This window comes from Sceloporus undulatus, chromosome 2 (assembly GCF_019175285.1).
Source record: "Sceloporus undulatus isolate JIND9_A2432 ecotype Alabama chromosome 2, SceUnd_v1.1, whole genome shotgun sequence".
In the NCBI taxonomy this organism is placed as follows: Eukaryota; Metazoa; Chordata; class Lepidosauria; order Squamata; family Phrynosomatidae; genus Sceloporus; species Sceloporus undulatus.
Window position 1 is genome coordinate 169415413 of NC_056523.1, and position 13399 is coordinate 169428811.

Here is a 13399-nt window from a genome sequence, read left to right on the forward strand (position 1 = left end):
CATGAGCTGAGATAAGTTCTGTTCTGGGCATGAAGTGATGTGTGGAAGCCATGTGTGTTTGTTCTGTGTGTGAAAAACTGAGAGAATGCAGCATTTGCCTGTGTGATGTGGTGTGTCCTTAGTGTGCTGACATGTCTTGTATAGCTGTAGCTGTGTAACTGTTCTTGCAGCAGCTTGTGGTGGCAGAGATGCTTTGTATGTGTGTGTGTGCCTATGTAGTCTCTATGTAGAGAACAGAGTGTGTAGCAATGCGAGAGAGTCTCAGTGGGCGTAGCTGTTTTTCTGATGTGCCTTTGCACTATGCACGTGTGTGCATATCCACGTGTCTCTGTTTCTTTCAGTCTCTCTCTGCTTCTCTCTCTCTCTCTCTCTCTCTCTTTTTCTTCATTGGTGTCTCTTGCAGCCACCTGGCCCTGAGCAGTGGGCTTAACTGAGTGAACCTCACCTTGTGCTACTTGCTGCCAGCAATCCTTACCCTCTCCACCTGCACAAGGGACTTGCTTGTTGTGTGCTGCATGTGGGTGTAATGCACTCCCAGACTTTCTCTCTTGGTGCTGCTGGGTTGGCTCCAGCAGCTGCTAGATGTCCCAGCAACCAGGATGATCTTTGAATGTTTGAATCCAGGTGATTTCAGGTGCCTTCAGGGCTTCGAGAGAACAACCCTGCTCCTTGTTGAATTTAACACAGTCTTTTGTTCCAGCCAGAGCACCATGGAAGCAGGGGGGACATGGACTGGGCAAGGCTACAATGCCCCCTGGATGCACCACAGTGTGGCCGGGCAGTACACGTGAGTCCTATACACTTTTGCAGGGGGTGCTGCTTGAAGAGAAGGGAGACAAAATTAAACTCCTGACACTGGTGAACCAATAGAGAGCAATGTATGGGTTGGTATCACAATGTTCCTGGGCTGCATCAAGTGAAAGGTCACCCCTGGATTGTTGGAGGAGGTGGGGAAGGAATTTAATTTAGGATTTGGGTGCATTGTAAGTAATAGAAGGCACTGCATTCTAAAAAGATAAAATGCTAGAAGTTAAATAACATTTTTACAGTATATTTTTAATTGCTATTTTTAAAGCTCTTTCCCGTTATGATCTTTATATTATAAGGCATTAGTATAAGGCATCTTTACAACAGCAATGGAAAATAAAGTAGTATAGTATAATGCCCATAATATAGACTAGAAGGCTGTGGCTGGACATTGGCTCATAACTGATCTGAGATTTGAACTAGTGACTTGGCAGCTCACTGCACATGCTCTTAACTACTACATTATTTTGGAGGCAGTATATTGGCTTGGACTGATGGCTGAGTTTGGATCAGCATTTTAATTTCCAAAAAGATAAATACTAAGATGCAAATATATCTGGAAGTCATATATGCAATTCTGGAAACTCTTTTTCCTTAAAACATATGGACTGTATACTCAAGGCAAGCAGGCAGATAGATAGGCATTCTTGTGCACATGCTCAGAGGCACTCTTCTTTTCCATTTCACTTTATCTGAAGACTAATCCAGTTCAAGGAATATATACAAGTTTAGCTATAGGAGACCCATACAGGATCTAAATATTGTTGGGTTTTATGTTGTTTTTATCTGTCAGCATAACTGGGGTTCAGCTCAAGGCTTGAACTGTAAAAAATGAAAGTCAGAAAGTTCTGCAAGAGAAATAAATCACCCAGAGGGATACTTCGTTCTTCCACCTAGCTGGGTCCTCTTTTGCACTGTTTGCTACTAATGTCAACTTACTGGAAAGGCAAAAAAGCCACTGTATATTTATATTTTTAGGAAAGAAAATAGGGCCTGTGACAGACTGTGACACAGATGGAGCCTTTCCAATGTCCAGCTGACAGACCTTGCCTGACGAGGAAAGGGCTATAAAAAGCAGGTTTTCTAACTCACCCCACACGAAAATATAAATAAACATCTGAGTAGAAGGAGTGCTTGTCTCCTTGCTTGCACCCTGTGTCAGTGGTGCTTTTGCCATATTTCTTACTGGCTGCATTGCAACAATCCATATGTGAATCTGCCTTAGTTCCATGATGCCTTAATTCAATAATGAAGTTATTCCAGCTATTTTATCTAATATACACTGCTGATACAGATCTGACTAAAACACTGATTTCCCACCATTAGATTCACAATAATTCTGGATTATTTTTTTCCAAGTTTCTGCAAGAGTTTTCCCAAGTTTATGTAGCTATAAACTTCTATTCCAATGTAGAGAAATAATCTACATGCATAAGATGTGCCTAATTTTTTTCTCCCACTTTGTCAACTGCACATTTCCATCTCTCAGCTGCACATTTTGTGTCCAACTGCACACTTAAAAATACTTTTTAAAAAATTGTTGTAAAGAGGGAAGAGAAGCTACTGAAATGTGCTAGCTGTCCTGGATGGACATGGAGTGAAATGGAATCAAAAGGGTAGAACAGAAGGGCATAAGTGATGCTGGTGATCTGCCATTGCTGGACTAGCAGAGGACATGGATCTCACCAGAGATGGTGGAAAGAAGAGTGGTAAATTATAAATACTGAAGAGCAAATTATGAATACACACAATACAGCACTACTATTAATAGGCATCAAAGGCTGGATTAGTGTTGGTCAGGAGGATGCATATGGGTATTGCATATGGCTTCAAGACTATCTCTTGGTTCAAAGTTTACCAAATGGAATCATTGAACTCATTAGGTTGCATGATGCAAGCCACAATGGCTGCCTTCCCCAGCTGTCCAGATGTGTTAGCTAACAGTATGGGGAACTATTATCTCAATGTGTCAAAAAGCTGATAGGAAAAGAATCATCTCATTTGAAATGTGGTGATGGGGGAGAGTTCTGCAGCTATCATGGACTGACAAAAAGATGAATAAATGTGTCAAAGAGCAAATCAAGTCTAGACTCTCCTAAGAAGATTAATTGAGACTGTCATACTTTGGACATATCACGAAATGAGAAGATTCATTAGAAAATACAATAATATTAGGTAAAGTGGAAGACAGTAGGTGTATTACAGGTGGTTTGATTTAATCAAGGAAGCCACAGCCCTGACTTCTGAAGACCTGAGCAGGAGGTCTTTCATTCATATGGTCACCATAACTTGAAGCTGACTTAATGGCCATTAGCATCAACCAAAATTGTATCAAGCCCATTCTGTCCATACTGTGATCGGTGAATAATAATATTTAATATTATTCCTTATTTATGTCACTGTATACCACTTTTAATTCAATTAATTTAAAACTATAATCGTTAGTTTTGTTGTTTTATTTATGTGTTTATTTTCACTTGTTTTTAAAATTTTATTGTGAGCCATCTCGAGTTACAGTTTTGGGGAAAAGCCAGGATAGAAGTCAGATAATGATGATAATTAAATAATTTACAGGTTCTAAAGAGAGGTGTGAAGTGTTTTGAAGGCCAAGAACTGATACACTGGATACACTGGCTAGGACTGATGGGAGCTGTAGTTCAACAACATCTGCTGAGACTCATGTTTCCTACCCTGCAAATAGCAGGACTTCAAAGTATCCTGTAGGGGGATCAATTCACATTCTGTACAGTACACCAATTTTAATAGCAATGAGCATCATAAAATGTAAAATAAGATTCATGTTTGTGGGGGCCAATATTCCATGTTATCATGATTTTCAAGCATAAACATAATTTCTCCACAATGAACCAGAAGTTAGTTCAGCAAACATGCAGCTCCAACTCGTGTGTTTGCTATGGTAACAGCAGAGTTAACATGTAAAGAAGAATTAGCAGGAAGAGAGATGCTGAACTCCTTCCACGGCCATCAGTTTCCCCAAGACTGGTCCATGAGGCAAAAAAATAAGATGGTGCTCCTACCCAAGTGCCAAAGCAAGGTGACTGCACTAACAGTTGAACCCAACAGACTTGAGTCTCTAGAGCATTTTAGGGTACCCATGACAGTTTGTATGGCACATGCAGCTGTGCCCTCCAACAAAGGGCCCTTTCACACTGCAATAGTGGTATGATTTCACTTCAATTGCCATGGCAACATCCTATGGAACTCCCTGGGACTGGCAGCTGAGGGAGAGGGCTTTACTAGTCTCATCCGGAAAGCTCCTCTGATGCCTCTCACCAAAACTCCCAGAATTCCATAGGATGCAGCCATGACAGTTACAAGTGGAATCATAGTGCTGTAATAATGCAGTGCAGAAGGGTCCACAAGGGAACAGCCACACCATTCAGGGGTAATACCACTACTGTCCCCCCAGTATTTGCCACCCAAGGCACTTGCCTAACGCCAGTGTTGTCCTCGGATTCTGCTCAGCAAATGCTAATTGCTTCCTAATTGCTAACAGAAAATGGGGATTGTGCTTGTGGTGCAGTTAGATCACTTCCCCCCATAATGGCTTTATGTCCCCCTCCCCACATCCCTGTATGTGGCATTGTGTATTCCTTCACTTTGTGTGTGTGTGTGTGTGTGTGTCACCTGTTGACATATGGCCAGGGTGACCAGATGTCATAACCACAAAGGAGGACAAGGTACCGTAAAACGTAGGGCATTCAAGAAAAAAGGAGGGTGTTCCAAAATAAAACCTAGACGCACTCATATAAATATAAACCCATGCTTCTTAGCCCTGCTTAAAATTGTAGGACATGTCCTGGGAAAGGAGGACATCAAGTCACCCTGCATATGGCGACCCATGGATTTCAGAGGATTTTCTTAGGCAAGGAAGACTCAGAGGTGGTTTGGACAGTCAATGCCTCTGAAATATAGCCCACAGCACCTGGGATTTGTTGTCAGTCTCTGATCCAAGTACTCACCAGGGCTGACCCTGCTTAGCATCCAAGATCAGATAGGATCTGGTGCCTTTAAAGTATTTAGTAAGCCAGTTGTGCTGCATTTAGAAGTCTTCAACCTATTCAGTGGAGACTAGGACCTTTGTTGGCCCTGTGTACTTTTGAGTATAGGTCTACCATGAGTCTTATCAATGTGCAGTTATCAGTCAGGAACAGAAGCTGTAGGGACTAGATTATACTTTCCTACCACTTTACTCTCCCCTTTTACAAGAAGCCTACCTTAAATTGAAGCAACAACAATACCAGTTGGCAACTAAAGACAGAATATCACTCCACTGCCTGCCAGTACTCAAGTAATCCCAGTGCATTTTGAATGAAAGCTAGGTGAAGTGTTAATGGGTCTGGAGGGAATGGAAATGACTGCTGGAAAGCCTTAATAACAGCCACACGGGAACAATATTGCAAGGGAGAAACAGATGACACCAGAAAAAGGTTCTCTTTTTAAATGCAGTGGGAACTTCAGTACACACAGCTTTACTGAAAGTGTGGGAGGGACATAGAGGGTTAATTCCCACTTACTTTTAAACTGGTTTGCGATTTGCCTTCGCTCTGTGTTGGTAAATCAATTCCAAAAGGTCCATCATGACCACTATGAAAGCGGATCTTTTCATTGTCCCCCTATAATCACTTCTTTTTTGGCATGATAGTCATCCCCACTAGATTGTGCTGCTTCAAAATGCATGTCAATCATCTGTGCGTCATCAGTGACATAAGTGGCAGCCCAGGCCACTTGATAGAAGATTCAATTCATTGGTTTTGCAACTATTTGCCTCACTTTGAGCTGACGTTGGATGGCCCAGGTAATTACAAGTAGTTGCAAAACCAATGAATCAAATCTTCTATCAATATCTGCCTTTATGGGCAGTAAAAGATATTGTCCCATTCCCAGTGTTGAAATAATATTCTATTGCCAATCTAGTTTGCTTCTGAAGGGGGTGGGTGAGGGAAAGAGTTGCTGTCTTGCTTAGTGGTTTAGGCAACAAAAAGTCTCAGGTCAACGCTGGCATCCCAGTGTCCAACATGGGCTTTATTTTACTTCTGTATCATTTCTGCTGAACTCACAGACTTTTCCTCTCTCTGTCTTTCCCAGGCTCTTGGAGAAACAGCTTGTCTCAGATTTGTCCCCCTACCGGCGTCGCCCCGTCCCCCGGGTGCTCCAGGATTCCACCAACTGGCACGATGCCCAGCTCCCATCACGCTGGAGCCTGCTGAAGCAGGAGGGCCAGTGGTTTTCTGGGAAGGACTTGAGCAGGGTGACCTCCTCCCCAAAGGCCCAATGGCAGCCACCATTGCCACTGCCACCACAACGTAGCCCTACTTATGGTGGCCTACGTCCAGTCCATAGGAGGGATGGAAGCTGGGGAGCAGTCAGCCACCTGGGAAGGGATGGCCCCACAGACTTCCTCACCGGAGGCTCTTTTACTGCCACTCCAAGCTGCTGGTGGTATCCTAGAGGAGCTTCTGCTAAAAGCAGGTGTGATCCCCCTGTCCGGGCTCCTCCAAGCTACGAAGCCCATATGCTATTGCGCCTCCGGGCTGGGCAGGGCCCCCGCAAAGAAAACTGGCCCCATCCTCCACCTTATGTTGCTCCCCCATCTTATGAGGCACCCCACTGCACAGTCCAGCCTCAACAGCCACCACCAATGTGCCAGCGTCCATGCAAAGAAGCTTTAACAGGAAAGCAGCACCAAACAATGGGGCCCAAGAAATGTGGGGAGAGAATAGCAGGGACCTATGAGACCAGGGGACCACAGAGTCACGGTCCTGGGAGGAAGGCAGGGAGGCGCCAGGCTAAAATCCCAGGTAGCTGGAGCTACCTTTCTGGAGCAAGCACGTGGGGTGGCCCTCGGAGGCAGCCAGAAAGGGCAGAGTCCATCAATGGCTTGGTGCCCAGCTGGGACATGAGCCCCCAAGACCGTAGTTATACTCTCCCTCGGATAAGTAAAAGGAATAAGGGGGTGCCCGTGGCCTGTCCCCCTCAACACACACTCCCTGCAGGCTTGGGCTTTAGCCATGCTGTGGGTTGTCCCCCTGGAGCTGTAGGGAATGGTGGGAACAAAGCAGGAGACAGGTACATCAGAGACCTCATGCCCAAGTGGAAGGAGCCAAGCCATACTAGGGAGGCTGGGGGGAGCCAGGGATCATTGTCAAAGCTGACGCCACGGCGGTGTGGAGGTCTCTTTGTCATTGATGCCACATGTGTGGTCATCCAGGCCCATTACATCCCGGCTCCCCGGACAGAGCATGTCCGTTACTTGGGCCAAGAGGGCCTGGACAAGGTCAAAGCTGCCGTTTCCCCTGGTTCTCCAGCCCCTGTCTCGATGGAGGAGCGAGCTGCTCGCATCCTGGGTCTATCGGTGAGTGAGTTGGGGTTCACAGAGGCAGGAAAAAGTAAAATATTGGGGCCAGGGAGTCCTCGGCAAACGGTTAGTGAAAGCTCTGCAGCTGAGGTGACCGTGGCTGAGAAAAACTATGGAACAGGGCAGCCTAGAAGGGCTCCTTCATCCCTGGCCAGCCCTAGGAAAGCTTTGCCACTCCCAACTCCCAATAACTTCCAGGTTAAGAATACACAGGAGGAGCTGCCTTGCCCTGAGGATACAGGAGCATCAACAGTTCCATGCCAGGAAAGTGTCTCTGGCCTACCACAACGAGAGGAAGAACCAGAACCCATCTTTCCCTCACAGCGCAGGTCCTATGCCCTGGAGCTGAAGGAAGCCATGTCAAGGATCCGCCGACACACGGCTCCAGATTCGGATACGGATGAGGAGCTAGAGAAAGAGTGCGAGCCAGTCTGTGGGCAACCAGTGGAGTGGAAAGGGGGGATGAATGAAGGGGCTCTGTACTGCAGCAGCAGCAGCCTAGACAGCAGCAGTTCCAATGCCACTGTGGTGCCAGGGAATTCCACTCCCACACCGCTCCCCGTGGGGGACCTGATCCAGATGATGCCGTAACCATGAAGACAGATGTGAAAAAAGACTGTGAAATAATATGAAATCCTCACCCACCCCACTCTCCCAAGTGCCTGGTATCCCCATGCCTCTCCCCACTCCCCCTTGCTAGAAGCTCAGGGACACTGAGGTGTTTGGGGCTGTAGGGTTAGAAAGGATATATATATATATAGTGGTAAGCCTTCTCCAGAGGTGTAACCATGGGGGACATGCAAAATGAAGGCACTGCACCACCCCACCCCACCCCACCCCAATAATTCCATACCCTTCAACTGTCCCAGTTTGGCAGGGACAGTCCTGATTACCCTTCTGTTATAACACTGTTTCAGCTGCTTTTAAAATGTTTTTCCTCTTTCCCCTTTTGTGCTCAGCTTCAATTGCTGCAAACTGAGTGCAAAGTGCAAAAATAATTTGCAGTCAATGAACTCAGCAGTGGGGAGAGGAGAGGGTGGTATCTTATCCTTCTCAGTAGGCTCAGGTAAAAGCAAATAGCTACAGCCTCTCCTAGTTTGTGTGTTCTTCCACATTAACTTTTGCCATATTGACCACTCTCTGATGTTGCTTGGCCACATATGTTCCAGTTTTATCTTTAAAATGTTGGAGGGTATGAAATTCTGCCCCTTCAAATTAAATTGTCTTTCCATCCCCAAATTTCTAGCATTGCAGAGAGTAATGATTCACACCTAGAATATTTGCTGTGTTTGCTCAGCTGACGTTTAAGTTACTACAATGCTAAAAATATGTGTATGGAAGGAAAATTTCATTTTAGAAGGAAGAATTCTTGCTGCGGGGGGCAATACCCTCATTAATACCTCCCCCTTCAGAGCTACATCCCTGGCCTTCTCACATCAGTGTCCTGTCTGTGTGTTTGTAGTAAAATAGCTAAGAATGGATCCCACATGCAGTCAGAGGGCAATAAATCTCTGATTATTAGACGCTAGGGACAATCTGCCATCACCATAGTACCTTACAATAGCAAGCCTCCCTGCCTGGCCTTAGCTGCAGACACTAGTATTGCCTGATGAGAGTAAGGACTCCTTTTGGGTTGATCCTGATTGCAAATTTTGACATAGCAGGGATGTTTGCAGTGAACAATAAACCTGCCAAGACATTTTTTCTGATTCTCTGTTTCCGTACAGTTCTTTTAAGAAAATCTATGTGTGCAGGGCATCCAGAAATGGCAAGGTTATGAATTCTGAATATAATAATAAAGTTATGTGAATCTGAGAAACTGAGAGATGGAGTCTACATTTAATTATTCATCTTCTATTTGTGCTACCTGGTTTGTTCATGTTTGCATCAGAGATGTTCATAGGTACAAAATGCTTGTTGTTGTGCGTGTGCTTTCTCTCAAAGCCTGTTCAAGGATCCAAGCTGCTAAGCTTCATATAGAATTGCACTATAAATACAACTTGATTAGAGTGGTGTGCATAATAATTTTTCTAGTTCTGTGAATAATTAACAAGTACAGTACAATTATATGCATGTCTACTTAAACGTAAGACCGTTGGGCATGCTCTTAGAATTGCAGCAAAATATTCTGTTTTTTACATTATTATTATTATTATTATTATTATTATTATTATTTTGCTTTCAAAATTTAAATTTCTCTATAGCTTTACCATAGAAGAAACCATAGAAGCCTAATACCTGTCTGAGTTTTAAGATCTTGGGGAGGGGGACTTTTTCTTGGGCTGTTGCTAAACTGCAGAACTTTCTTGGGGGCTGCTCCAAGGCTATGGATCCTTCTTCCAAAGAAGACTTGGTTGCCCCCCCCTCTTTGCTTTCTTTTCTTTGGCAGGCATAGACTTTCTTCTCTGAACAGGATTTTAGATTTTAACTGTTTGGTACAGTGCAATAGATGTGCTTGTTCTTAATATGTAATAGCTATTTAAATGTGTTTTAAATTATTCTAAATTAATATTTTAAATGGATTTTAAAATACTTTTTAAATTTTTTGTATTACAGATTATTTTACTATTCAGTTTTAGTGTACTGTGTGTAAGCTGTTTTGAGTCTCCTATGGGAGAAAAGCATAATGTAAAGTACTGTAAATATGAATAAATGAATAAATACCTGTATAGAGATTCCCAGCTTAGTCATGAAACCCACGTCTTTGGGCAAGTCACATGCTCTCAGCCTAGGGCAGTGATGGTGAACCTTTTAGAAGCCTAGTGCCCAAATTGCAACACAAAACCCACTTATTTATTGCAAAGTGCCGTGTCCCTCTGGCTTTCCAGTAACAAACTCTGGCAAACTCTGTGCTGGGGCGACGGCACATGTGCCCACAGAGAGGGCTCTGAGTGCCACTTCTGGCACACGTGCCATAGGTTCGCCATCACTGACCTAGGGGAAGGCAATGGCAAACCTTCTCTGAACAGATCTTGCCAAGAAAAACCCGTATGAGATTTGCCTTAGGGGCACCATAAGTCGGAAATGACTTAAAAGCACAAAAGAACAAATAGAGTTAATTAAATTTATAGAAGGTAGTAAGCAAGTTTTTAAGCTCACTAGAACCCTTTAGGATAGGATGTTTAAGCAAAAAGAATGTTGTACCCAGGGAGAGATTAAAAAGCTATACATGAGGTCAGAAAGTGATTGAATTGATTCTGGCCTATTGCATGATGCAGACGCAGGGCACCTTTTGCTAGATGTTTTAGACTTTATCTCACAGCAGCCCAGCCAGCATCACCAATGGTAAGGGATTGTGGGAGCTGTAGACAATTAATCTGGAGAGGTAAAAGTTTCCCAACCTTACATTACAAAGTCATCTCTGGTGACTAAGAAAATAAAGAGCATTAAGTATGCTTGCAAATACTGTATTGTCTCTGATCAATATGCAAGGCATACCAAGGAAAGTTTATGATCATTTTGTTCATAGCACCCAAAACTAGCTGGATTGTTGAGAGATTAGTAACATAGAAACCATAGAAGTACAAAGAGGCCTCTTTGAAATATCTATTTTAAAGTGAGAGTGTGAAATATGAGGCCTTCCAGAAGTTGTAGAAACCAGTTCCTATCAGCCTTAGCCAACTTGGCCAGTAAACAGTCAGTTGGAATCCAACATCTGGGAGACAGCTGGTTTCCCACCTCCATTTTAGGAATCCGAACTATCATATACAGATACAGGGGTGGCCATTTAGACCAGAAGACCAATTCCACCAGAAGTGAAGGAACTTTGGTAATACAGTATCTTTATTGTTGTTTGTGCTTTCAAGTCATTTCCAACTTATGGCAAACCTGTGAGGCTATTCTTGGCAATATTTGTTCAGAGGCATTTTGCTTTTGCCTTCCTTCCTCTAAGGCTGAGAGTGTGATTTGCCCAAGATCACCCAGTGGGTTTTCATAGCTGAGTGGAGATTTGAATCCTCATCTGCAAAATCATAGTTCAGCGTTCAAACCGCTACACCACGCTGGCTCAAAAATAAGTAAAAAAAGATAGATAATATCTGTAACAGGCCAACCAAAAAGGCACTTTTTTTTAAAATTTTGGGCAAGTTTTTGAAAGCTGTGACCATAATATAGAGTTTGGAATTTATTCTTTAGCACACTTGCTCCATTTTTCCTAAGAGAGAACCCATGTTTGGAATTTATACAGTGTTAGTGTTAGTATTATGTTGAGTTCCTGGATCTCAGAGCCTGGCCCTGACTCTCCAGTTTCTGCAGATGCTCTTCCAGCCACTGACAAAGGAGATGATCACACCAGGACCAATTCAGCAATAATCACGGTAGTGAAAACTAACGCAGCAGTAGCGCTAGAGCATTCAATGTTTTTGCACAGCTGTGCAATAGTGCAATAATTGCAAAATAAAAACCTAATAATAGGTTGACTAGATTAAATGTTCCTTATCCCATCTCTTTAAACAGGCGAGAAAGAAAAATCTCCTCATTTCACTTTGATCTACGAACAGCCCATTTAGTGATGATTTCTCTTTTAATTTCCAGACAGGAAAACATGTGTGTGTGTTTCAGTGACAATCTGTGAGCAACTATGCTTGGGTCTTAATAACATTCCAAGGGGCTATCCTCATGACTCAAGTTTTTTTCTGGCACAAGGCCCTTTTTCATCCTACCAGCCCATATAGCTTGGTAAACACACATGCCACCTTCCCAGTTGCTGTGTGCCATCATTAAATCTTTACTTCAGGGATAGAGAATCTTTGTCCCTCCAGATGTTTTTGAGCTACAGTTCATTAGACATTGGCCATGCTGAGTGGGCCTGATGAGGATTTTAGACTGAAATAATTGGAGGGCCAAAGTTTTACATGGTAAAATGGTTTACCATGATAAAACATCAGGAGGATGGAATCTTGTTCTTTGCCATAGATAACAAAATGTTTTGAGCTGACCCTGAAAATGGACACTTATCCATACTTAGTATAGCAAGGCCCCAAATAATTTTCAAAAAAGGGCAACCCTCCAAGTGGAAATCATGCAACCCTCCAGAAGTTGCTGGACTGCATCTCCCAGCATTACTCACCATTGGCTGTGCTAGCAAGGGCTTCTGGGACTTGCAGTCTAACAACATCTGGAGGGCTGTATGATTCCCACCCTGATATAACAGATACTTGCAAGATTGTCTTTCTGATGTGGAAGGATTGTGTGGAATCAGAGCTCAGACCCAGAGGTAGTGGTGGTAATTATGATATTTGGATGGCGCACTCTGTCTCTTACATATCCATCTGCTTTCTGCTGCTTTCCTGAGAAAAAGTAGTGTTGGTGAGTGGAGGAGCCCAGTTTGTCTTTTCTGCTAAAAGCTTAGGTCTACAGAAAGCCCTGTGTGTTATGCCTCTCCCAGCATAGAGGCCTAGGACAGATGCTGAACAAAGGATGTCATTTGTATTCCTTGAAAAAGAAGAGTTCCAGTTATGTTTGTATTTGCCAGCTCTGTGTAGTCTGGATGTCTGTGCTGAAAGGTTCATTCACCTGCAATGCTCCACTGGAACAGGGCATCAGTTCCTCAGTGTGCAAGTGACACATTGGCAAAGCACAACCATCATGGAGGCCCCCCATACATGCCCCCTACAACCCCCTTCACCTCATGCCCCCTTTTTGACTGTCTGGTTTGTGTATATTGCAATTACATCCATTGGAGTTGTAGCACTTTCATTTCTTTGCTTTGCACTTGTGTCGGGGCATTTATATGCAGGCACAAAGACGTGCATTTTTTTCTGCCTTGAGTCAGACTATCCTGGTTTCTTTTTGTTCCAATTTTTAGCCCTGGAGTGTGGCTTCAGTCCAGTTCCCAGCCGCTTTTGAGGCATGTGTTGTCTATATGCCTCACCTTCAAAGCAGCAGGAAACCACTTTATTTTGCCTGTCTGTTTCACCCCATTGAGTGTCACAAAGGGGAATCGTATAGTTAGATCAGTGGTAGAAATCATGTGGTTTTCCAAAGGTTACTGGGCTAAAAATCTCAGCAGCCTTAGCCCTCATAGCCAATGGTGAAGGATGCTGGGAGGTGCAGTTCAACATCTGGACAGCTGCATGATTCTCATCTTTGAGTGAGATAATTAATTTGTTATTGTTTTCTATCTTTCTCCTTGGTGCCCGTGGTGGGGAATAGCAGTTATGGGAGCTCTTACCTCAGGTACTAAAATAAATCTACTGGTGTTAGTTGCTCTGA

At 43.7% G+C, this 13399-nt stretch overlaps 1 protein-coding gene across 2 annotated transcripts; it reads left to right on the top strand.

Annotated features, from left to right (window-relative positions):
* Positions 1-97: 97 nt before the first annotated feature.
* DDN (dendrin) lies at positions 98-7940 on the top strand. Of its 2 annotated transcripts, XM_042447919.1 has the most exons (3): positions 98-624; positions 701-787; positions 5917-7940. In XM_042447919.1, exons 1-3 carry the CDS (start codon positions 611-613, stop codon positions 7775-7777), a joined length of 1962 nt encoding a protein of 653 aa, XP_042303853.1. In that variant the 5' UTR covers positions 98-610; the 3' UTR covers positions 7778-7940. The 2 variants fall into 2 exon arrangements, with proteins under 2 accessions (XP_042303853.1, XP_042303852.1); XM_042447918.1 differs by having other exon boundaries at positions 98-787.
* The last annotated feature ends 5459 nt before the right edge of the window (positions 7941-13399 follow it).

Bases quoted from the DNA above. Each gene is read 5' to 3' on its own strand.
- DDN (XM_042447918.1), top strand. From the start codon at position 600: ATGATCTTTGAATGTTTGAATCCAGGTGATTTCAGGTGCCTTCAGGGC. The intron at 788-5,916 runs GTGAGTCCTATA...TGTCTTTCCCAG, and splicing joins AGTGTGGCCGGGCAGTACAC to GCTCTTGGAGAAACAGCTTG.